We start from the raw sequence: 26,093 nt of genomic DNA, 5'->3' as shown, positions 1-26,093 counted from the left end.
GGATACTGAGCTATTCTGGTCTATTCCTAATAAGAAAGAACAGTGCATTCTAATGAGGAAGGGGAGATTGTTAATTTCATGTATGTGTGTTTCTGAATTACCTGCTCCTTCATACATTGGTGTACTTCTTATGGATGTGAAGTGCTGTTGATGTTGCTAATTACCATTTCAAAAGCATGGTTCTAATAAGGCCAGACACAGCTTCTTCATCCTAGCAGGCTCTCTGTGTACTAACATTTTGGAGAACGTGAAATTTGATGAATGTTTACAACTAAAGGTCATCTTTCCTCACACTCACATTGGTCAGCCCCATCATTCAGGCTTAGCTCTCTTGTGCTCCCACATTGAGTTAATGAGGGCTCAAGGACTTAGGAACAGCTGCAATGGAAAAAGCTTAGATTTTTAAGGAGAATAAACTGAAACATTGTAGATAAACCTGAGGTTGTTTTTATGTATGTAAAGTCTATAAAACAAAGAAAAATTAAATGCTGAGGATTTTTTACATATGTAGAGAGACCTGCAGATAGAAATTGAATAACTATACTTCTCCACCTTTGTTGAAAGAGGCAGTCTTTTAGGTCTTAGGTTATGGTTTCTGTTATTATCCAAGTGCCCAAATTTTTATAGCACTTGGAATAGGCTAGTCAGATTCTACGCCATTGGTGTCCCCTGCCTGTTCCTGCTGCATGAGGACAAGCTTTCTAAATTTATTTTAAGGACATATTAAAGATATTGGGGCTGGGCATGTTGCTCAAGCCTATAAAGCCAGCACTTTGGGAGGCCAAGGTGGGTGGATCACCTGAGATCAGGAGTTCAAGACCAGCCTGGCCAACATGGTGAAACCCTGTCTCTACTAAAAATAATAATAAAAAATTAGCCAGGTGTGGTGGTTGTGTGATGGCACGCACCTGTAGTCCCAACTACTGGGACGGCTGAGGCACAAGAATCACGTGAACACAGGAGGCGGAGGTTGCAGCGAGCTGAGATCACGCCACTGCACTCCAGCCTAGGTGATGAAGTGAGACTGTCTAAAAAAAAAGATATTGTGAAAAGATTAAAAACATTAAAGATTATCTTTAAGATGTATTAAAGATTACGTGAAAGTGTCTTTTAAAATAGAAGCAACCTAAATGAGGATTTGGGCTATGACATATTAATATAATGGAATGTTGTTACAATCATTAAACCTCTGTTGTAGAAGCACATGATATAAAAGTCTTCACACTAAAAAATGGTTGAAATGGTGAATTTTATGATATGTATATTTTACCACAATAAAAAAAGTGTTCACAGGTATTGTAAGTGAAAAAATCTGTTGTAAAGCAGAATGTAGTAACTTCTCATATGTGCATGCAAAAGTGTATCCTAAAATGGTGTAACGGCTGTGTTCTTTGCTTATCTGTTGAAATTGCTAGTGATTTTTATTCTTCTCTTTTCTTTCTGTATTTTCTAATTCTTCTTCCAAATATGTTTATTACATATAACCTATGGGGGAAGTGAATAAGCTATCTTAGTAAAAGGAGAGAACTCTCTTCCTCCAGTTATTTGTGTAACTTTTTAATTGAGAGTTAATTAGTTCTGATTATTAAGTAGAGAAATAATGCACACAGAAGGAAATCTTAGAGAATTTGTTAAAATATGGAGCTCAGTTCCACCAATATGATATGTAATCAAATTACAATGTTGAAATATTAAACAATTTGACAGAAAAAAATATTTCTGTATTTAAGAACTTTATAGTTATTCCTATGAGATTTATCAGAATGTAGTATAAAAAAAGGAGAAAGGTGGAACCGCTCTGGAAGTGGACATCGAAACTTTAAAAAAACCAAAACTCTTGGATGATTGGGCTAGGGAATGAATGATTCGTAATTAAAACTCCGTTTGAATAAGAACAATGTTTTCATCTCTAAACTATCACCAAATGCTTGGTACAGCCCCAGGTATTTTGTCACTTTACTCCAGGGTATAATTTGTAGAAATTTATTATTAATGCATTCAAATGTATCACCTATATATCTGGTCAGTAACAGAGATTTAACTGAACACCTACTGTATACAAAGCAGTATGCTAGATGTGCAAAAGAGAAAATGGCAGGGCTTCTTTTTTCAAAGTGCACATCACTTTTGCTTGATTTAATACCAGAGTATCCCAGATCTATCTTGGAACAAGCAGATGGAGGGTTTTGGCTAAAAGGGGTGCCCCTGACTAGCTGTCCACCTTGTCAGGCACCCTCAGAATAGTCAGAGCCCAGGAGTTAGTAAACCCCTTCATGAAGAAAATACCTAAGTGCGTTCTGCTCGGAAGGGTATTCTTTTTCTCATAAAATCGTGGCATATTTTATAGTTCCAATCACAGAACCACCCAGTAGCCTAAAGTGTGAGTTAAATACGGACAGTCACATAGATCTATTCACAATTTATATCTATTTGAAATACTTTAAAAGATTATTTTTTACCAAAAACAGAGAACTTACCAAATGTTGTGCCCCAACCTGCTGGTCAGTGTATCTTGTATCTGAGGGTATGATCTCAGGAAACAGATGGCCTTGCTGCAGTTCCCATCCCCTGCTTGCTGGGTGTGCTTTTTGTTTCACTTTCTGTGCCTCCTTTCAACCACCTCTGCTAGGGAGGTGATAATAATACTCATCTCTTTAGCACGTTTGTGAAGAATAAATGAGACCATGTGTCAGACCATCTCAGAACACTGACTGACCCCTAGCAGGTTCTCAGTAAATGTAAGCTCAGCGGTAGAAGTCATGCTGGTTGTATTAATAGTAGTGAAGTAAAATTTTACATGTAAGAATTCTAACTCCTTTAAATTTAAAAATTTATAGCCGTGAGACACACAAAATCGCAGTGTTTTACATTGCTGAAGGTCAAGAAGACAAGTGTTCAATCCTCTCTAACGAAAGAGGAAGCCAAGCATATGAAGACTTTGTTGCTGGACTTGGATGGGAGGTAATGCATTTCATTCAGTAGGTGTTTATTGACCAGCACTATTTAAAGATGTGTCCAAAGTAGACATTGTATAAGTTTTCACATGTGCTTTTGCATTCAAATATAGCATAGGTAGAGTTCTGGAATTGAAGAATTTATTGGATTTGACGTCTATTAGTTGCTTGTCAGTATTTAATATATGAACTTTTGTTTTCCTTTAACTTTCCTCTTAATATTTTTTCATTTGCTTTTTATCAGAACTGAATAGTCAGATGGGCTCTCCCAGCCATAGACAGTTTGTAGTAAGAGAAGACAAATGTGGGCAGAGAAGCAATGGCTTTGGCCACAGTATGGAGATTGAAGAAGAAGTCAATGACTTGATGGGTGAAAAGATGAAGAAAGAGTTGGATGAAGTCAAAAGTTGCAATGAAAATATAATATAATAGCCATGATGGTTTAGCTATCAACCTATTTCCCTAAGGTAGATCTCAGGATGATTGATGTTGGAAAAGTTTATTTTTTTCTTTATTAAATGGTACTCTGACATACAGACATATATACATTTATACACACACACACACACACACACACACACACACCCCTTTCCCCCCAAAACATAAACCTAAACAAAAAATTCCTAGAATCTGAAAGAATTAGGAGTAGTTACAATGGAAATCAACATATCTAAAATAATTTACTTATTTTTTTTCTTTTTTTTTTTCTTTTTTTCTTTTATTTTTTTTATTTTTTATTTTTTTAATTTTTTTTGAGACAGAGTCTTGCTCTGTCACCCGGGCTGGAGTGCAGTCGCGTGATCTCGGCTCACTGCAACCTCCACCTCCCAGGTTCAAGCTCTTCTCCTGCCTCAGCCTCCCAAGTAGCTGAGACTACAGGCACGCACCACCACGCCCAGTTAATTTCTTTGTATTTTTAGTAGAGACGGGGTTTCACCGTGTTGGCCACGATGGTCTTGATCTCTTAACCTGGTGGTTCACCTGCCTTGGCCTCCTAAAGTGCTGGGATTACAGGCGTGAGCCACCGCATCCGGCCAATTTCCTTATTTTTTATTAGTTTCTTGAGTACCTGTGCTGTGAAAAACTTTCTGGGTGCCTTTGAGAGCTCAGTGCTAGCAAGGGGACTGAGGTAGAGATGGGGACAGGGTAAGAGTACATGAGAATCAAAACAACATCCTTACTAAGGCAAGTAGGTTTGAGTCTAACAGTTGCTGCACTTCCAGTAAATCATTGTTCTTACAAGTAAGGCTACTTCTAATTTGTCATAGAATATAGTTATTTAATATAGTTTTAAGTCATACATTATCAGTTAGAGTTTTAAGAGTATATGTTTACTGTATTTGGCACGGAGGAGATTCTTCTATTTCTTTTTTCATATGTGTTAGAATAGGTATTTTACTGAAAGAATACTAGTCTATGACAAGTTAAACATTTTGGATAAAGACACTAAGAAGTGAACACTCATGCCATAACTTTAAAATGAATTATGACTCATAAACTTTCAGCAGTGGTGTAAAGTGGTTGTTCAACCCTTTTGAAAGGCAGTTTAGCAAAGTTTGCTGAATATTTTTAATATTGGTACCTTTTGACCCAGCGTCTTAGAAGAACACTCCTTTGAGTGTGCTTTCTGATTTAAAAAAGCAGAAACCCCCAAATTCCATCAATAGGGAACCTATGTATACACACACACACACACACACACACACATATATACACACACATACATTTATACATACAGGTGGGAAAAAAGTTAGAGATTATATACCAAAAGTTTGATAGTGGTTTTATTCAGTTGATATGATTATAGAGCACTTTCATTTTTAATGTTTTTTATTTCTTTAACATCTTAATCTGGTCTAACTTTGTATTACATTTGTTTGTAATCAGAAAGAAAGATATAAAAATGAAAATAATTTATGTTTTTGTGAATTCACAGTCCTGCTTAGTGAAAGAACAGCTCATTGTTGATCCTCACTCTTTCTTCTTTGTGACCTTTGTCAGGTGGATCTCTCCACCCACTGTGGGTTCATGGGTGGCCTTCAGCGCAATGGCAGCACCGGGCAGACGGCCCCTTACTATGCTACCTCGACTGTGGAAGTGATTTTCCACGTTTCCACTCGAATGCCGTCAGACTCAGATGATTCTCTCACCAAAAAGGTAAGGCGTCTCCTCGGGCACCATTCTTAGCTGCCCTGGTTTGTTGGTGAGGTTCTCCTAGGACAGACAAATACAAAGGTAGAACGCATACTGAGATGGTTTCCTCTGAACTCTACGACCCTGAGATTAAGGTTTAGGAAAAGAAAGGGTCTTAAATGTTATTTTGGATCTTCCCTCCGGTGAATATTACCTGATGGAAAATGACATTTTTGATCTCACAGATTGTCAAAGGTTACAAAGTATGATAACCCTGTACTGGTGGGGCTCTGGGAAAGCAGGCCCCTCCGAGGCTTGCTACAGAGCGATTTGGCAGCATCTGTCAACTTAAGTGCAGGTGCGCAGCTGCCCAGCAGCCCCACTGTTGCCCCTTACCTTTTATTCTTCAACTTGCTCTGTGGCCAGTTTTCCTTAGAATTCAAAGCAAACCTTATCCACCCCTGAGGAACCTCCCCCAGGGAACTTGGCCTTTACCTTCCAACCTGCAGGATGTTTGCCTCGGGCGACCCTGTGTTAAAAGTGAGGAGCGCCTTAAAAAAAAAGGCATTTGACTCTAGGAAGGAAGCCTCTAATCGGATCTGCTTCTGTAAGCTTCCAGATGAGGAGAACGTCTCAGAGCAACTGTGATTTGCACTCACTTGGCCTGCTAGCAGGTGGGGAACCTAGAATTCCCACCTTTCTCTCTCCCTACCACATAAATGCAAGGGACTGAGGGCAGCACCTCATGTGCTGACTAAGGCTGGCCATTGGGGAGTCTACTGTGGTGGTTATAGCCAGACCCCGGTGACAGGCGCAACAAGGATCAGATGTATATTCAGTTATTTCATCAGCCTGTGCCTCAGTTTTTCATCTATTAAGTGAGATAAAAAACACAGCCTATGTTACAGGGTTATTGAGTGAAGTAAATGAGGTAATTCCTATGAAATTATGAAATTGCTTAGCACGGTGCCTGGGACGATGTCTCTGACCATCATCCCTCATTATTGCCCGTTGGTCTAATTGATTCTTTTTTTCCCCTGCCCCATTAGCCAGGTGCTTTATATTGGCAGATTGGCCTCACTGTACCTGCTTTATTTCTTTATTGCATGGTTTTGCTTTTTCACCACTGCAACCACAGATGTCTGGACTATGTACAGGCATACCTTGTTTTGTTGTGCAGCACTTTATTGCGCTTCACAGGTATTACATTTTTTACAAATTGGATATTTGTGGCAACCCTTAAACAAGTCTATCGGCACCATTTTTCCAACAGCAGGTGCTCATTTGTGTCTCTGTCTCATTTTGTAATATTCACAGTGTTTCTAACTTTATTATTATTATTATTATTATTATTATTATTATCATCATCATCATCTCATATGGTGGTCTGTAATCAGTCATCTTTGATGTTGCTATCGTAATTATTTTGGGACACCACAAACTGCCCATATAAGATGGCAAACTTAATTGATACATGTTGGGTGTGTTCTGACTGCTTCACCCACCGGCCGTTTAATAACCCCGTGTGGCCTCAAAGTATTCAAGTGAAAGGAAAAATTGGATGTCTCTCACTAGAAATCAAAAGCTAGGAACGATTAGAAGACATGTTGAAAGCTGAGATAGGCCAAAAGCTATACCTCTTTAAACATTTACCCAAGTTTTGAACATAAAGGAAAATTTTTTGAAGGAAATTAGAAGTGCTACTCCAGTGAACACATGAATAATAAGAAAATGAAATAGCTTGTTACTGATACGGAGAAAGTTTTAGTGGCCTGAACAGATCAAACCAGCCATAACGTTCCCTTAAGCCAGAACCTAATCCAGAGCAAGACCCTACACTGTTCAATTTTATGAAGGCTGAGAGAGAGGAGGAAGCTGCAGAAGAAAAGTTTGAAGCTTGTCAAGGTTGGTTCATGAGGTTTGAGGAAAGAAGCTGTCTCCATAAAATGAAAGTGCAAGGTGCAGGAGCAAGTGCTCATGGAGAAGCTGCAGCTTATCCAGAAGATCTAACTAAGATCTCTGATGGAGGTGGCTGCACTAAACAACAGATATTCAGCGTAGTAAAAACAGCCTTCTATTGGAAGAAGGTGCTATCTAGCACTTTCATAACTAGAGAGGAAAAGTTAATGCTTGGTTTCAAAGCTTCAAAGGAACAGACTGAGTCTCTTGTTAGGGCTAATGCAGCTGGTGACTTTAAGTTGAAGCCAGTGCTCATTTACCATTCCCCAAATTCTAGGACCCTTAAACATTATGCTGAATCTACTCTACCTGTGCTCTGTAAATGGAACAACAAAACGTCTGTTTAGAGCATGGCTTACTGAAGATTTGAAGCCCACTGTTGAGACCTACTACTCAGAATAAGAGATTTATTTCAGAGTATTACTGCTCATTGACAATGTACCTCATCACCCAAGAGCTCTGAAGGAGGCGTAATGTTGTTTTTCATGCCTGCTAACAAAATATCCATATTCTGCAACCCACAGATCAAGGAGTAATTTCAACTTTCAAGTCTTACTATTTAAGAACTTTCATAAGGCTATGGCTGCCATAGGTAGTGATTTCTCTGATGGATCTAGCAAAGAACATTGAAAACCTTCTGGAAAGGATTCACCGTTCTAGATGCCATTAGAAACATTCATGATTCATGGGAACAGATCAAGATATCAACATTCACAGGAGTTTGGATAAAGTAGAGTCCCACCCTCATGGATGACTTTAAAAGATTCAAGACTTCAATGAAGGAAGTCACTGCACATGTAGCAGAAAGAGCAAGAGAATTAGAAGTGGAGACTGAAGATGTCGCTGAATTACTGCAATATCATGATAAAATTTGACTGGATGACGAGTTGCTTCTTATGGATAAGCAAAGAAAGTGGGTTTCTTGAGAAGGAATCTGTTCTCAGTGACGATGCTATGAACATTGTTGAAATGACAACAAAGGATTTAGAATATTCCATAAATTTAATTAGTAAAGCAGTGACAGGGTTTGAAGAGTATTACTGCAATTTCAAAAGAAGTTCTGGTGTGGGCAAAATGCTGTCAGATACCATCACATGCTACAGGAAATCTTTCATGAAAGGAAGAGTCAATCAATGTAGCAATTTCATTATCTTATTTTAAGAAATTGCCACAGCCACCCCAGCCTTTAGCAACCACCACCCTGATCAATCAGCAGCCAACAACATCAAGGGAAAACCCTGTACCATCAAAAAAAGACTACAACTCACTGAAGGCTCAGATAATCATTAGCATCTTTTAGCAATAGAATTTTTTTATTAATATATGTATGTTAAGAAATAATGCTATTGCGTATTTAATAGACTATAGTAAACATAAGTTTTAGGCATACTACTTTCCCAGTGCACACAAAAATTTGTGTGATTTGCTTTATTGCAATATTTGCAATATCTAAAAAACCTATTGCAGATATGTCTGGAACCAAGCGTATAATGTCTCTGAGGTGTGCCGCTATATGATGGGCAACAGTGCATGTGAAACATCAGAACTCGAGTCATAGCCCAATTACAGACGACTTTCATAGCGATCAAGTGTCTCAGATGTACAAAGCACAGTGTGCATTCAAAAACTCAGCAGCCTTTCCCTCTCCTGCCCCAGCATGCTACAATGACCTCCTGGGGGTGGCAGTACTACAGTCAGAAGCGCTGACCACGTGCTGGTTCCCACAGGTCTTGGAGGAGCTGCCTCAGTATTGGGTTTTGATGGCTGCCCCTGGCTGTAGAGCTCTCAGCAATGGGAACTCTGCCCTCTAAGAGTTCACCAGAATCTCAGACTCTAGTGTGGCTTACCAGGATCCTAAGCTGGGCTGACACATCTTTTTTATTTGCAGTACATTGTAAATTATTTCTGCTTTGCAAATGTGTCACCATATTCTATACTTTTCTTATGACTGATAATTATTTTGTTAAAAGATATAATTTTTAAAATATAAAATATTTTTTAAAATTATTTCTTAAGTAAAGTAGGACTGTTTTTTCTTTTTTGAGAAAAGACATGTTTTCTTGTTAAAATGCCAGGCTGTAAATAATGTTCCAAGACTTGGCCTGGTTGAAAGATTCCCTACTGTAATAATCAAAATTCAGCTGATACCTTTTGCAGCTCTAAGATTTAGCATCATTAGTGATAAACTCTCTTTATCAGATGTCTCACAGCTAGACTAAAAATCAGTCACAGTAACAGCAGCCCACAGTTCCTTGTCTTATTCTAACTAAATTGTCCCTAACAGCTTAAAAATGAGCTACAAAATTCTAAAGTGATTCATGCTCTCTTCTGCCCCCATCACGGGGGGACTTTTTCAATTCTGCAATCCGGTTGCAACCCCATACTGAACTCTTGATCCTTCACTGCAGAAATTTGTTAGCTCTAGCTAGATTAGATTTTTCACAGCTAATCTAACTGCTGTAGGGGTTTGCAGAGTGGGGACAGAGCTGTGCTATTGGATTTGTCCAATTCATTTGACTCCAGGACTATAATTGCACTTATGTCTTACAAGGCTTTTATAGCCTCAGGCTGGCCAGCCACATAAAAAACAAATTGGCAGTGATACAGTACGAGTGAAAAGGGATGAAAGGCCCACATTATCAGTCTCCAGGCAGCGCTGTTCTGGCAGGAAGTTTCTTGGTTAATTTACAAATAAAACTTAGATTTTAGGATGGGCACACTGTCAGCTGAACAATGGGGATGTCAGGCCTGACTGTTACTTAGTAAAAGTAGCAGCCGGGCCCACTGAGGAGCAGGAATTCTTCAATCAAACAGACGACTCCTTCTGGAGCCAGCTGGCGATGTAATGCAATTAGTCGAGAAAGGAGGTCAGCCTATTAGGTGTGTACCATGACCAGTGTCACCAGTGGCGTGCAGCCTGGCAGCAGCAACAGACAGAATGGCTTAGGCAAAGGGACTTTAAAACTCTGTTAGGATGAAAAGTTGTGGAGCCGGGATTGATTTCTTAAGACTTAAAATCTGAGCATTTGTTCTGAGCCTGATGAGTCTCCAGGCATTCTGGAGCTTGTTGTGCAGTTGAAGGAGTAGCTAACATAAACACCGGCTCCATTCCAGGAGACTCATCATTCTTCTCCAGTTACATAGGAACCAGATCAACTTGACTTGTATGTACTCACTGAACTCACTGGTGGGTTTCTAATTTGAGGGCCTCTAATCACAGTTCTTTAATATTCACAAAATTAGGTCTGTATGATGGACTCTTCTTTAAATTGGGCAACACTTTGAGGTGTCCAGAGTGTTCTGTATGTTCTGATGTGGTTGACAGTTTGCCCAGATGAATTTTATTTATTTTACCTACCTGTTTTCTTATAGGCAACAGAAGCCATATTTTTGCCCTTTACTCCAGATTTATCAGCCAGTTGTTCCCATGGCCTTAGCTTTTAGTTTTGTGATTTAGCTAATTAAACTGTGATGTATCCAGAAGTCTGAGTCACATGTCACTGAAAGCAGCTTTGAGATGATGAATATATCATATCATTACCACACAAAAATAGCTTTTCCTTAGTGACAGAATTGCCACACTGGGAGGATGGGTCTATTAGTGTGAAACTACCCTCCCTTGCAGTAGTTCTGAGAATACAGATGCAAGTAAAATTAAGAGATACTTAGGTTATGTAATTGAGTAACCCAATTTAAAATGGAAAAGTAACTACAAAATTTCAATAATCATGGTATTACCTCACAGTTAATGTTTTGCAGCTAATACTTGTGGATCAAAAGGAGCTATCACAGATACTAGAGCACCTACATCGGGTGGTGGCAGCACGTTTGAGGGGTGTTTAGTAATTTTGCCATTAGAAAGTCATAGATACCGTTAAATTGTTCTGGACCATCATGACTTGTGCTCAGCACCTGCAGTTTCCATTCAGACATTTGTGCAAGCATTATACCAAGGGACCCAGCTCCACTCTGAAGCTGGCTGTCTTTGCAGGGTGAGGGCCGTAAGTGTGAACTCTGGGATAGCCCCAGTTCTCACAATTGCCTTCTGCAGGTCTTAATTCCCCTTACAGTTCCATTTAGATACTATTCATATTTCCCTGAGAACATACCTATATTAGGTTCTTGATGATGCTGGCTACCATGTTTTTACTTCAAAAGGACTGAATTTTAGGAGTGTATTGTAATGTCTTTGCATGTTTTATTAAAAAGAAAAGAAAAGCTGTAGCAAATATAGGAATGGAGAAATAGAAAGAGCTGTTCAGCACTACTAGGAGGCCCGGTGTTGTATTTTGTTTAAAACTATGTAAGGGGTTGGCTACACCTTTTGCCTGCTATTCTTTTACCTTTATATGGGAAGGGGGAAGGAAAAAAATGATGTACTGGGAAATTTTGCCATTAGAAAGTCATAGATACCATTAAATTGTTCTGGACCATCATGACTTGTGCTCAGCACCCGCAGTTGCATTTGTCTCAGAGCCCACATTCAAACACAGTTGAATCGTGCACCCCTCAGTATAGGTACAATGGTATAGGCACAGGTCACTTTTTAAATAATTGGCCGTACAGTCATTCCCAGAACTATGAGAGTGAAGAGTAAACAGGCATTGGAGCAAATGAGCTTCCTTTTGTAGCCTTATAAATAGAAAAGAGGCTATGTTGGGGTCACCTGAGATTTTCTTTTTGTGGTCCAATAGTCTAAAGAAAATTGTATTTATGCTAACATGTTTTAAATACATAGTATTCCAGAACATCTTTTTAAAAAATAATTTAAGATAAAACTAAAAATGTTAGATTTGACACATCTCTATTTTATTAAACTGCTTCTGAATTTAGTCATTTTTAATGTTCATCTGTTAGATAAGGAAGCAAGAAATACTTGTTCGTAGTGCTGGAGAGCATCCTTCTGCAGTTCCATATGAGAGAACGAGAATCTCAAATTCCCAGAAGATGTCAGAGGACCTTACCAGCCTTTGTGGTTTCAGAACTTCAATTTTGGCCAACATTTTAATCTTTATAATCTAGTTTATTTTAGTCACACTTTGATTCTTTGTCACTTAAATGATTTCGTGTGCAGCTTCCTCCAGCTTGAGATGGTACAGTCATCGTGCAGGAGATTGATTAAGGGTGTTCTTACACCTGACAAAGCCTGGGCCTGAAAAAACTCTCAAGAGGTCTTGTTTTGGAGATCTTTCTAGTAAGGCCTCCTCAAAGAGGCCAGGAGTCTGTGATTTGCTTTTGTTCTTTGCAGACTCTTTGTGTATAAGATGATAAAACAAGTGGGCTACACTGCTAAGCAATGACAGTAAAGTAACTTTGAGTGCAGGCTTAGGTAGCTTTGAAACAGTGAAAATGACCCTGAATTGGAAGCCCCAGTGCATGTCCCGGGCCCGCTCTGTCACTGCTGCTCATGCACCCTCGGGTAGGTGGTGCCTGCGCCTTCCTGAGCGCCCATTTCTTTTTTGTACAATAAGATGAAGATGATGTCATCTACCTCAGAGAGTTAATGGGAAGATTAAATGAGACAATATGTGTGAACATGCCTTCTATACAGTAAGCACTCTTTAAATGCTAGGTAGGGGTATTCTTATCAGACTTAAGCAACAGTTATTCATTTCCTAAGCAAAAGTAATTTTATACATCTTTTTCTTAAAGGTTTGTCACAAATCTAGTTTCTTATACATTTGATAACAATTGTGTTGTAATGGCTTATGTTCTCTTATGTTCATATTCTTATGTTCATAGTAACCATTGAATTGAGAGTCTCATAAAGCACAACTGCAATGTGGAATAAAAGACGCATGCTGTTAATTGTTTAGAAACATATTCAGCAATACAAAGCATAGGACTGATGCAGGAGTAAAATTCCATTGGAAAATAAATTCTTACAAAGACTTCAGCCCCATCCAGCTGTAATGTGCCTGCGAAGCTTGCATGCCTTATCTTAGTACCAATGCACTAAGAAGATAGGCTGTGTTTTTATGTACTTGTGCTTTGTAAAATCCTCACAGAAGAACATCAGTGGTGTAGTCTTTTTTGATAGTGAACTTTTTTTGGCCTTTGAGTTTTATAATTCAATTTGTAAGCCATGACCCCTCATAAACTGCTGTTATCACCCTGATTAATAAAGAGCCAATTTGCTTTTGCAGCTTCGTCACTTGGGGAATGACGAGGTCCATATTGTCTGGTCTGAACACTCCAGGGACTACCGCAGGGGTATTATCCCAACCGCCTTTGGAGATGTTTCAATCATTATTTACCCAATGAAGAATCACATGTTCTTCATCGCGATAACGAAGAAACCTGAGGTACGTTGTTTTTATTGCATTGTTGTACTGACTCATACAGCATTTGCCGTGTGATTCACTGTCATTGAAAATCAATGATACAAATATGTTAAAAGGGACTCTCATCCTGTTGTTGAATGTCTTACATGTATCTGAATTATGCATGCTTTATAGGAATTAAATATGAATTGGGATTTTCAAAGAATTTTTCATCATGAGCACAACATTTTGTTATTGTATTACTATACCTCTTTGGAAATTATAATGTCAAATTTATTATTTTGTAAATGTTTTAAGTTTTCTAAATTTTGTACTTTTGAAAAATTGTAACTTGAAATTTTGGGTATGTTGATTAATAATAAGAGTTGAAGGAACCCCATATCACATCTAGCATTTTGTGGAGAACCGTGGGTATGGAATCCAAGCTTGCCTGGTGTACAGGCACTTGCCAAACCTCTGACTGTGCTAATGGGGTCAGTCCTGCAGGATTACAGTCATGTCCACGAAGAGGCTGGGCCTCTGGAGCACGGCCCATGTGATGAGTTTCAACAATTGGAGCACCTTGCTGCAGAATCAGTTCAGCCATGTCAATTGGTATTGATCATGGGAAGAGCTGGAACAATCCAATGATCTGTGTGCTGTGTACTAAATTGGCTGCAGTTTCGATCCTTGTCATACCTTTAGTGGTATTTTAGCCATGCTTTATATAGCAACTTGTTTTTGTTTTAGAATTACTAATAGAAGGGTGTTTTTAAAGTTCTTAAACATTAGCATATTAAGCCATCTCTCAAGAGGAATGACTTTGTGTTTTTCAGCTTGATAGTAAGTATAATCTTCATTTTCATTTCAAGTTGTTCTCCTGAAGGAGCTGAAAGTTACGCTTCTGAAAACTCTCTTTTAAAGCTTTGAAATAATAGACAACAGATTTATTGTTCATATTAGGATTTATGACCTAATCTAAAGGGTTAAAGTTGTGAGGATTAAATGAACTAATAAATAGAAAATGCTTCAAACAGTGCATGGTCCAGAGTAAAAGCTACTTAAGTGTTAGCTATTCTTCTTCTTATTATTATTGTTGTTGTTGTGTTGTTTGTTATTAGTACTATGGAGAGAGAATACTTAATGAATTCCAGGTTTAACATGCTTATTATTCTCAGAGTAGATGCAGTGTGGGTCAACTCCTGAATTCATAAAAGTCCCATTCTGGCTGTTGCAAAGCCTGACATAAAGGGAACCCTCTTTTCTATTCAGGGAACGCAGATGCCAAAAGTCACTTCGTATTAAATATTTGCATCATTTTTTATTCTGATGTCCATGTGCGTAAAGTTTTCGGTTTTGTGTATGAAAATGTCTCTTAGTGCTAACATTTGTATTTGTCCATAAAGAACACTAGTTTAAAGAATTAAACTGAAAATTTTAATATAAGGGAACCAGTGAATTTAGTGTCTTGTAGCTTGCAAAAAGAGGAAACGTGTTTCTTTAATATTTAGTATGGATTAATTGGCTTTATTAGCTCATTTTCAACATGGGCCTCTAAAATGTCATTTAATGTCACCTTTATTTTTAAATAAAAAACATACAAGGCATTTTAATTCACTTTATAGAATCAAAAGTGATTTTTTTAAAAAGGTAGTACATTGATAATGCATGAATATAATTATTAACATACCTTGTAAACTTTCTTATAAAATGTTTGCACATTTTATGAATTTGGCTATAAATTCTAACAAGATGAATTGAGCAAATCGCTTTCTTAATATTTTAATTCAAAAAGCCTAAAGGGAAGAAGAGAATAATGGCCAACTGGAAATTTAGTATTATCCTTACATTTAAAGTACAAACCATTACAATGTAATAAAATTAATCCAGACATTTCCAGGGCAAGTGTGGCTGACCTTTTGTTCACCAACCACTGACCCCAGGGTGAATGCAAGAGGCTTGCGGAGGGAAAGTCTGTTTGTTTGGCTTTAGTCCCTGGTATTTAAATTGCATTCCCTAATCAAATGAAAAGGCTGTCCTCTCTATCAGGTTACAGAATCCATGGCAACATTTGGCCTTTTATATCCATAATGTTAGCCTTTTTGTTTGCATCTAAGTAGAGACACCTGGAGCAATGTTAACATTAACCGATTTAGCATTAATAGCTTCATTATATAAGAATTTCTGATCAGATAGCTGTTACTTTTGTTATATTGCTTCAGCTTGTATTGTTGTCATTTTTTATCTCCCTGCTTGGCAACCAGGCAATGATTTGCAAATTTTTTTTGTCTTGATTAATTAAGCAATATAATTATCAGTAACCGTGATGCAGTCTTTGCTCAACAAAGCTTCTGAGAGAAAACAATGGTAAGTCTGTTAGTATGAATGCATTCCACGCGTCCCAGATGCATGAGGATATTATGGACAATGAGGGGAAAGGCCGCCTGTGAGCGAGGACAAAGGGTGCCACGCAGACTCGACACACTGCACATACCGCCAGGGACATGCTGCGGGCTCCCTGGGACACAGACGCCTCGTTAGATTACAGCTAGTCAGCAGAGATTAATTCTCAGCCATTTGGTGCAATAATTTACCCATTCCCCAGCCTTTTAACTAGTGTTCCTTACTGTGGAAGGGAAGGCTTTGTACTCAAAAGGTTTATTTAACCTTGCCTACTTTTAGGGATCTCCACCAAAATCATTAATTTTTTCTTAGAAATTGTAATGACGCAGCTGCTTGAAGTTAAGGAATATTCCTTTTGAAGGACAGGATATGCATAAGTTTCCAAAATTGTAGGTAGAGTCAAAGGCATTCTTCTAGCACCTGTATATTTCATCTGAGTATAGTATGACTCTGTGGTCTAAGTACATTTATTTTACTGTTCTCTGGGCAGCCATGCTTCTCTAAGAATAATTTTAATCCTTTTTTGGGAGAGAAAAAAAAAAAAACCTCATCAGTACACAAAAGTCTTGCTCATTGGATAGAGTCATGCATATTCAAAGTGTACTTTCATTCACTCGGCCTCATTAATAGCGTATGTAATAATGTAGGGCTATTTGTAATACAAGCTTACAGGCAGCATTGCTTCCAAGTCCTTTGAAATTTAACATATTTCGCTTTTTCATTCCATACACCTCCCTTAAATATACAAATTATGTGCCTGGCAGAATCCGCCTCCTCTTAATAATACACAGCATTTGTGAAATGGTATGTTGAAGAAGTGTGGGTGTGCTTGTGTGAACGCATAAAACCCTCTCATCTGAGAGGGCCTGTTCACTTCTTGAGCTTTGGATTGAACTTCTTTTTTTCATTAAAAAAAAAAAAATCAGTGTGCTTAGCAGCATCATTCCATTGTTGAATTACTTTCAAAATAAGTCCATCTCCATAAACATTGACACAATCGTTCTTTGGTCATAGAAAAGAAATGTGTTATTGTTAGACTTATGTTTTTTCCAGCTTTTATTACTAAGTCAGCAGTCAAGGAAAGACTTGCATATAGAGTAGAAAGTGAGTGATTCAAGGGGTTTGTTAAAATGCCCGAGTTGTTCTTCAGAAAAGTGATTCATAGAGCCTCCACACTGCAGTGAGTACCCACACTGCTTTCCCTCCCTTTGAGTATCTGGAAAGTAACACTGGTGTTCAAAATGCCTTTAGAAATTTGCGAAGGTAAGTTTTAGTGGTTTGGGCATGTTTGTTTCCAGGCATAGTAGTGACTGACTGGTGACCGGTTGACCAGAGGGTAGATGTTGAGAAGCAGCCTTGAGCAGGAGCAGTTGAGACAAGAGGAAGTTTTGGTGAAGTGTCCTCCTCTTCACTTCAACCAGAGTGTCCCTTTTGTAAATGGAAAACATGCTAAAGTCCTCTGAATTCTGCTTACTCAGCCCTGGTACACATGGGCGTGGAGAAAAAAATGATAGTGATTCAATGATTTCTGAAAAGCATAGGACGGAAAGTAGTAAGACAGGAGATGGGACCCCAGAGTTATGGTTCTAAGCCTACCGCAAGATGGTAGGTGTCTTGGGCAGATCTTTCCATTTCTTTGAACCTTAGCTTCCTCAGCTGTGAAGTGCTGGTTGAGAATCAAGGCTTCTCTGTAGTCCTTAAAGGGATTCTAAATACCTTTTTTTTTTTTTTTTGGATCCTTTTGTTCCTAGCTGCCCGTACCTTTCCTTAAGTAATCCTGACTATCCCCAAAGCTTCATGGAAGTAGTCGCTGGCTCTCTTGAAGGTTCAGCAGCTGTTGTGAGTGAGTGAGAGGGTGTGGGTGTGGGGGTGTGTGTGTGTGTGTTCGTTCGTGTGTTCGTGTGTGTTCATGCATCCCTCTTCAGGGTGACATCTAGCCCAGTACCTGTACCTGGAGCAGGTGCCCAGAAATGCCGGGAAAAGGCTGATGTGCCAGAATTTACAAGAGCATTTGCACATGGGAGGCTGAGAGGAGCCTAGGATTGGCACTGAGTTTGAAAGGAAGTCTTTTAAGCTTACTAGTGTGACCTCATGGTATAGGGAGAGTGTTTGACTTTGCAACATGGTTATGTAAATTTCTTTCTTTTCATTTTATATGTGCAGATTTTCTTAAATATTTATCCCAATCACAGCCAACTAACCTGTTTAAGATTAAATCATGCCCTTTAAAATGCTCTGGGAACTTCTCAGGGAAAATAAATTGTTAACCTTTGAATACACAAAGAATTATTTATTTAGAAAAGATCATTGAAAATACCAAACAACCAGAATGTACTAAAATAGGTTATTAAATGGATTACTATGTTATGTTCTGTTTGGATAATTTATTATTATTGTTATTAGCATTATTTTTAGTAAAGGAATGACATTGAGAACTATGTGAAAAGGCATCTGTCATTTGCAGATGTTAAATTAAAATCAAATTTCTTCTCTAATTCATTGCCACTTCTAATTAGAGGAATTCCCTAGATACAAGGGATTTGTATTATTCCTTTTGTCCAGTTTTTGAAAGACTGAGTCACCCACGAACAGTTGCTGAAGAATACTAAAGAACGTTTATTTATACAATAAGCCTTGATACAGATGGAAGAAAATCTATAGCCGACTATTATTAGCTCTTAGCCGCTGTTTTATCTTTCGCAACAATTTGGCTTTTGAGAATTTCTTCTCAACTGATTTTCCTCAGAAGTTGACGTTATTTCCCCTTTTTTAAGTTGGTCTTTGCATATACATCTTCTTCTTATTTGCTTTATCTTCTCTCCTTTGGCCAGCCAGAGAGCCAGCCTGTGTAAATGCATACCAAATGGCAAATGGTAGTGTAAGAAAGCAAGGCAGCTCTCATTCTCTGCCTCTGAGCTACTCAGTAGGAAGGGCCTTTTGACTCAAGAGACAGCAGGCTCCCCAGACCCCTCAGCATTCAACTGCCTAAGTTCCTGCACACAGGTGCACACAGTGTCAGCCACTCAGCCCAGCAAGGAGGATGGGTGTCTGGAACACACAGAACTTTTCTGTGAAAAGGAAAGAGCACTCATTGCCCCAGAATCAGAGAATTTATCTTTACAGTAGTAGTTTCTGTGCAACACTTGAAACGTATTAGTTTGTTGTTGTTGGATTTTTTCCTTTTTTTTTTTTTTTTTTTTCATTATTGCTTTCATTACAACTCCACCTCGCCAGTTACTGGACTGCTTTTAGTATAAGCCATAAGAGGAAGTACACTTATTTTTTTATGCAGAATATTTTTTAAATAAACTCTTTGAAGTGAGGTGTTACTAAAGATAGATGGAAGAAAGGGTTATTCTTTCTTATTATTTCTTATTTGTACCTACTCTTAGACTATGAGTAGGTCCTTCATTTTCCTCTTTGGAACTGAAATGCCTGTGTTTTCTACCAGAGGGAAAGCTCATTATTAGTCATCACTAGTAGAACTAACAGTCTCATCCTTCTTTGCTCCCATTTGAATTCTCACAGGCCCGACTGCTTCCTCTGTGCTGTAGATACTAATATCAAAACAGTTTTGCCCAATCTTTGCAGTTTTTAGATCTTTGTGTTTTAATTGTGGAACATTTTTCTCAAACCCACCAAACAGAACTGTGGAAGTGGAAAAAGGTTACTCAGGACCCCAAGGCCACTCCCTTCACCCTTCCCCTGGCCTTTCATGCATCTCCATGAAGCAAAAGACAGATGGTCACAAGAGGCCTTATTCTAGAAATGTCGAAAAGGGCAACAGATTTGGTTAATGCCCAGCAATCAGTCCCTTGGGAACAGGAGTGCTTCATTCAGTCAAGCAAGTAACATCTATCCGTTGAGGCTGCTTCATGCCAGATACTGTGTCAAGGGTTGGGGGTCCCACTCTCCTGGAATCTAAATTTTAGTAAGGGAGATGGCCACTAAATAAGTAAATAAATGGTTGAGCCGAGACTCTTTTATAGGAATGGGTGTTTCAAAGAAAGTAAAGCAGAGTGATAGAATGGGCAGGAAGAAGGCTGCTTTAATTCAGATAGGGAGATGTCTGGTTTCCAGTCAGCATGGAGGAAGCTTGGTAGTCATCACTGCCATCCTCACAGTGAAGGTAAGTTTTAGTGGTTTGGGCATGTTTGTTTCCAGGCATAGTAGTGACTGGCTGGTGACTGGTTGACCAAAGGGTAGATGTTTAGAAGCAGCCTTGAGCAGGAGCAGTTGAGACAAGAGAGACTGTATCAGGCAGATATAGAGAATCACAGCTTATCAGAACAGAAGCCCAGTAGCAGAAACCTCTGGGAAACCAATACCACAATAGGAATACTTAAATTATAATTCACCCATTGCAGGAGGCTTAGTGTGGACAAATCTGAGAGTTAAATAGAGTCAAGTGGGGCTGGCTTGTAATCCCTCACACTTTTGTGAGTTTTACCTCTAGGATACCTACCAGGTTCTCACAGTAAAAACTGGAGGAAAATCCCCTCTTTGGCAGAAAAAGGGAGAAAGCAGCCATTTGGAAATACAGTTGACCTTTCAGCAACGTGGGTTTGAACTCTGTGGGTCCTCTTACACATGGATTTTTTTCTCAACCAAACACAGATGGAAAATATACAGTATTTGTGGGAAACGAAACCCATGTAAATGGAGGGCTGACTTTTGGTATTTGTGGGCCAATTGCAGGAATTAAGTATGCTTGGATTTTGGCATGCACAGGGGTGGGGCATTGGTTCTGGAACCGGTCCCCCTCATATACCTAGGGATGACTGTATACCCAAAGTATGTTGTTCTTCATAACAAAGTCTGCCCTCAAGAGAAACTTTTTTTTTTTTTTTTTTTTTTTGAGACCGAGTCTGGCTGCCACCCAGGCTAGAGTGCAGTGGCACAATCTCAGCTCACTGCAACCTCTGCCTCCAGGGCTCAAGCAATCCTCACACCTCAGCCTCCGGAGTAGCTGGGACTAAAGGCATATGCCACCATACCCGGCCAAGTTTTGTATTTTTTTGGAGAAACGGGATTTCACCGTGTTGCCCAGGCTGGTCTCAAACTCCTGAACTCAAGTGATCCACTCACCTTGGCCGCCCAAAAGTACTGAGATTACAGACTTGAGCCACTGTTCCCAGCCAAGAGAAACTATTTTAACACAGCCTGTCTGGCCTGGGGGAAGGGAAACACTTAACACGAACTCCCTTTAGTCTTCCTATCTCATCTAAGTTGGGATTGGAAGGAGACAAGAAAACAAAACTGAGAAGCACTTTTGAAGCTCACAGTCCAGGGGCACAGGCTCACTGAAAGACTGAGACGTAATCCTAGGACTATAGAATGCTTCCTCTTTTCCATACCCAACTACTATGTCAGGAGGGCTTTTGTATAGTAACAGGGAGTACAGCTGAAAGAACTGCACATCCTAGATCTTATTCAAGAAAAGTTGTGTAAAAAAGCCTAGAAATAACATGGGCGGTGAAAGCAAGGTCATCCAAAGAAATTTTAACCTCTGACATGTACAGCTATAGAAAACAAGAAGCACGGCCTGTTAGCCAATTAACCATAAAACCCCACATTTGAGGCCTGATTACTTCAGTTCATTTTACCCAATACATCATATCCAGCTTTCAACAAAAAATACAAGGCATACTAAAAGACAAAATAAACAATTCTAAGAGACAGAGCAGGCATCAAAACCAGACTCAAACATAGCAGAGATTTTAGACTAATCAGATTGACAATTTAAAATAACTATGATTAATATGCTAAGGATACTAATGGAAAAAGTGGACAGCATACAAGAAGAGATGGCTAATGTAAGTAGAGAGATAGGCACTCCAAGAAGTAATTAAAATGAAATGCTACAAACCAAAAACCCTGTGATAGAAACAAAGAATGCTTGATGGGCTCATGAGTAAACTGGGCATGGCCAAGGAGAGGAATTGTGAGCCTGAGGATGTGTCAGTAGAAACTGTGAAACTGGAATGCAGAGGGGAGCAAAGATTGAAAAACGTCTGAACAGAACTTCCGAGACCTGTGTGACAATCACAGAAGATGTAACGACAAGTAATGAGAATACAAGGAAGTGAAAGGAGAAGAAATTTTGGAAATTGTCATGGCTGAGAATTTTTCAAAATTAATGACAGATTCAGGAAGCACCAGGAACGCTAAGCAGAATAAATATCAAAGTGTCTACACCTAGGCACATACAAAGCACAGAAAACCAAAAACAAAGAGAAAATCTTGAAAGGAGCCAGAGGGCTCCTATGCTGGCACCAGTAGCTACAGAGGAGCAAGGGTAATAAATAGGGCTTCTCTTTAGAAAGCGAGCAATCAGGAAGAGAGTGGCATAATATGTTTAAAGTGTTGAAGAAAAAAAAAACAAAACACTAACCTAGAATTCTGTATCCAGAGAAATTATTCTTCAAAAGTGAAGGAGAAAGACCTTGTCAGACAAAAGTTGAGGGAATATGTGAGTAGTAGACCTGCCTTGCCTTTCCTTCATAGAAAGAAAGAAAGGAAGAAAGGAAGAAAGGAAGAAAGGGAGGAAGGAAGGAAGGAAGGAAGGAAGGAAGGAAGGAAGGAAGGAAGGAAGGAAGGAAGGAAGGAAGGAAGGAAGGAAGGAAAAAGAAAGAAAATTATGTAAGTCATAAGGAAGGAAGGAAGGAAGGAAGAGAAAGAAAAGAAAGAAAGAAAGAAAATTATGTAAGTCAGAAAGATGGACCCACCTAAAGAAGGGAGAAGCTTTAGAGAAGGAAGAACTACAAGTAAAATGAAATCTGTTTTTTTATTCTTTTTTTGGGACAGACTGTCAGTCTGTTAACCAGGCTGTTAACTCAGCCCTTTTCTTATTCTTAATTGATCTAACAGATAAAATTATGTCCCAGATAATAATAGCAGCAAGTATTTCATGCTTATAGCATATAGATAAGTAATAAATGATAGCAATATTATAAGGATAGGAGGGAGGAATTGGGAATACTCTCTTATAAGGAACTTCCACTACCTGTGAAGCAGTATAGTGTTATTTGAAAGTGGATTTGGGTTAGTTATAAATGTATTTTCAAACTCAGGGCAACCACCAATAAAACATTTTTTATATAATATGCTGAGACAGGGGAAAAATTGACTCATACACAATTCTCACTTAAAACTAGACAAGGCAGCAAATGAGTGGAAGACCAAAAAAAAAAAAAAAAAAAAAAAAAAACAAAGAATAAGGACAATGAATAAAATACATGTCAGTGGTCTTAAATATATCAATTAAAAGAGACTGTCAGAGTGGGTGCCAAAGAAGCCAAGACCCAACTATTTATGTTGTCTACAAGAGACCCACTTTAAATATGAAGATACAGTTTAAAAGTAAAGGAATGGAGAAAGATATACCATGCTACCACTAATCAAAGAAAGCTGGAATAACTATATTAATATCAGATGGAGCTAACATCAGAGCAGGGAAAATCATCAGGGGTACAGGGGACATTACATAGCAGAACCTGCAAGGCCACAGTGAGGAGTTGGCCCAAATCCTGAACTTGATGAACTAGAGCAGGGGTGTCCAATCTTTTGCCTTCCAAGGGCCACATTGGTAAAAGAATTATCTTGGGCCACACATAAAATACACTAACACTAATAATAGTTGATGACCTTAAAAAATTGCAAACAAAAATCTCATAATGTTTTAAGAAAGTTATGAATTTGTGTTGGGCCACATTCAAAAGTCATCCAGGGCCACATGTGGCCCATAGGCCATGGGTTGCACAAGCTTAAGCTATAGCAAATCAGTTAGCCCCTCTAGCCTTCATCTCTTGCTCTATGAAGTAGGCATAAAGTGCTGGCCTCATGGGGTTGTTGTGAGAATTACATACTGTACATTGAGCACTGAGATCAGAACCTGGTCCAGTAATTAGGGGTCATAGTCATTGAGCTCATCATCAAAAATGAAATGTTCCTGGACTTTTAAACCCCTTGTCTATGATTCTTTTGTTATTTTGTCTTAATCTTGCAATCCAAAAATATCTATTATGTATATTATTTTTGTCTCTAATCACTAAGAATCATTGACTCTAAAGGCATCAAAAGAGAGTCACTTATAGGCCCAAATAAGTGATGAACCATCTGTAAAATATATTCACGGAGATGCCATACTGTTCCCATATTGACTTTCTCACTATTTGGAAATCCCTTTCTGTGTCTGGCTCAGGCTCTGCAAAATAGAATATAAATCTGTCTTTTCCCACCTTCAAGAATCTAGCCCAAGCCCAGTGAACCATTTCCTGAGCAGCCTCTCCTTGGAGAGTGCTGCTTTGCTGGTGCTACATGGAGTTATGTGTTCTGGAGGATGGTGCGTGGCCTTCCCCTTCACACATCCCACCCTGAACCATAGAACACACAAGAAGACATTTAGGATTGAACACAGTTTACTTTTCATAAAATGTTTATAAAATGTTCAGTGCATGGACTCCTTGGTGTTTCTGGTAAATAATGTGACTACTATTGTATTTCCCAATGGGAAAATGATTGTCTTTTGGTACAATATCTTAGCAGATTTATCTGTTACCCACTTTGACATCTCAGGCATAAATGCACAAGTACAAACACATCCTCTCAATTCATAATCCCTGTGGAATTGTGAATTTCCCAGAGGGGGAATTGAACCCTAAATCTCAGATGTGAAGAGAGCATTTTAGGTTGTCTGTTCTGACCTTTATGCAGGACACCCCTGACGGTATCCTTACCCATGTGTTTGTGCACCAGCATCACTGGAGCACAAGACTAGCTCAAAGTCCACGTAGCTCTCTGAATATCCAGAAACTACTTTTTTTCCCCCCTTTTAGCCTCTCATTTTTGTCCTTCATTATTTCCAGTCTGGCACTTTATTCTCTCATTATTCATTAGAACTTCTTGATTGTCTGAGATTTACTTACAGGATCTGGTTAGAAATGTGGGAAAAACATATTGTTTGTAGTTCTAATGAAATACCCCCAAGAAATTCTGTTTTCCTAAGTCTGTATGCAGGATTTAGGGTATTGCACATGGTTTCCCTGACGCGTGAGGTCAGTGCTTTGTTATTGGCAGATCACCAAGAGAAGACCTGCCCTGTAGTATGAGGTTCCACAGGTCTCGTACAGGTTGAGCCTTGATGGACGATCCTGATGCCTTAGTGATGAGGAAATTTTACCTTTGGCGCAGCTGGGGCCAAGCTTCTCAGGATGACCGTCCTTGGCCAGGTGCTTACATGGAAAGCAGCTCTGGTCTGCTCAGCCCAGTGGCAACCCTCCACTTGCCCATTCTCGCATGTGTGTAGAAACTTTCACAGTTTCTTTTCTTGTTGGCTTCTTCACCTAAAATTATTTTCTAATTCACTGTTGCAATATTCCCTACCAGTTACATTGATCTGTTTTAGAGATTGTGATCATGATTGCAATTACTATTGACTTCACAGACCCTTTCTTTCCATCGTTCTGTGATGGGCACTGGTATTTCTCTCCAGGTATAAAAACATGTACTCTTTCCTACCTGACTTTACCATTTTGGTTTCTGGCCACCTAATTTGTGAGGAACACCCAACAGATCTGCAGCCTTTCCAATTCCCATCACCCACCAGATCTTATCTCCTACTGACACATAGTGAGGGTGCCTTCAGTTCAGCCTTTCCATTAAGTAAAAGATGGGAAACTTACCTGGTGCTCTGTATTGCTTTCATTTGGATGACCAGGACATGAAGTGGGTAGATGAGCAGGGGTGGGCAAGTACAGCAGTGCAGAATCTTTCGAGCAAGCTGATAATTTCTGCAGGGCATTTCATCAAGTCCCATATCATCTGGCTTCCCACACCCGTTCTTCAGCCTTTTCACTTATCTCCATGCATTTCCGTAAATACCTATTCCAGAGCTTTCCATTCTTCTCAGATCCAGTCTAGGCCTCTACACCTGCCTCACTTCCTTTTGTGGCCCTACCTCTGACTTCACTTTGCTCTCAGGAATCCCTCAGGAGCACTGTGCAGCCCTTTGCCATGTTCTATCCACAGTCTTTCTGTTTATTTATCTGTAATACTTTAATCATTAACTGTAGGCACAGCATTCATATAAACCAGCTAGCACTCAGCTAAATTAGAATCTCTTGAAATGCCCTTTGGGGAACCCTGCCCTAGAAAAGACAGCCAGACCCACTTCATGTTTTCATTCCTATTTTAACATTTGTCCGGAGTGCTCCACTCTTCTCACCATGAATCTCTGCCAACACCCATGGTCATGACCACCTCCTACATGAAGCCTTCTATGGCTTCTCTCAGCTAGAAAAGAACTCTCTGTAGCTTCAGAATATTTTATCTGTGTCCACCCTAAAGCTTTTTTTCTCTTTTGCCTTCTTGAATACATAGT

The 26,093-nt window shown here is 39.1% G+C and overlaps 1 protein-coding gene across 1 annotated transcript in view; it reads left to right on the top strand.

Annotated features, from left to right (window-relative positions):
• Nucleotides 1-26,093, top strand: part of RALGAPA2 (Ral GTPase activating protein catalytic alpha subunit 2) — a 321,348-nt gene that overhangs the window by 202,771 nt on the left and 92,484 nt on the right. Inside the window, exons 34-36 of the mRNA XM_025399680.1 lie at nucleotides 2,838-2,961; nucleotides 4,956-5,111; nucleotides 13,193-13,351. Of these exons, the coding sequence (XP_025255465.1) occupies nucleotides 2,838-2,961; nucleotides 4,956-5,111; nucleotides 13,193-13,351 (439 nt within the window). The remainder of the gene's footprint in view (nucleotides 1-2,837; nucleotides 2,962-4,955; nucleotides 5,112-13,192; nucleotides 13,352-26,093) is intronic.

This window comes from Theropithecus gelada, chromosome 10 (assembly GCF_003255815.1).
Source record: "Theropithecus gelada isolate Dixy chromosome 10, Tgel_1.0, whole genome shotgun sequence".
NCBI lineage: Eukaryota > Metazoa > Chordata > Mammalia > Primates > Cercopithecidae > Theropithecus > Theropithecus gelada.
This window is presented reverse-complemented; position numbering and strand designations above follow the sequence as displayed.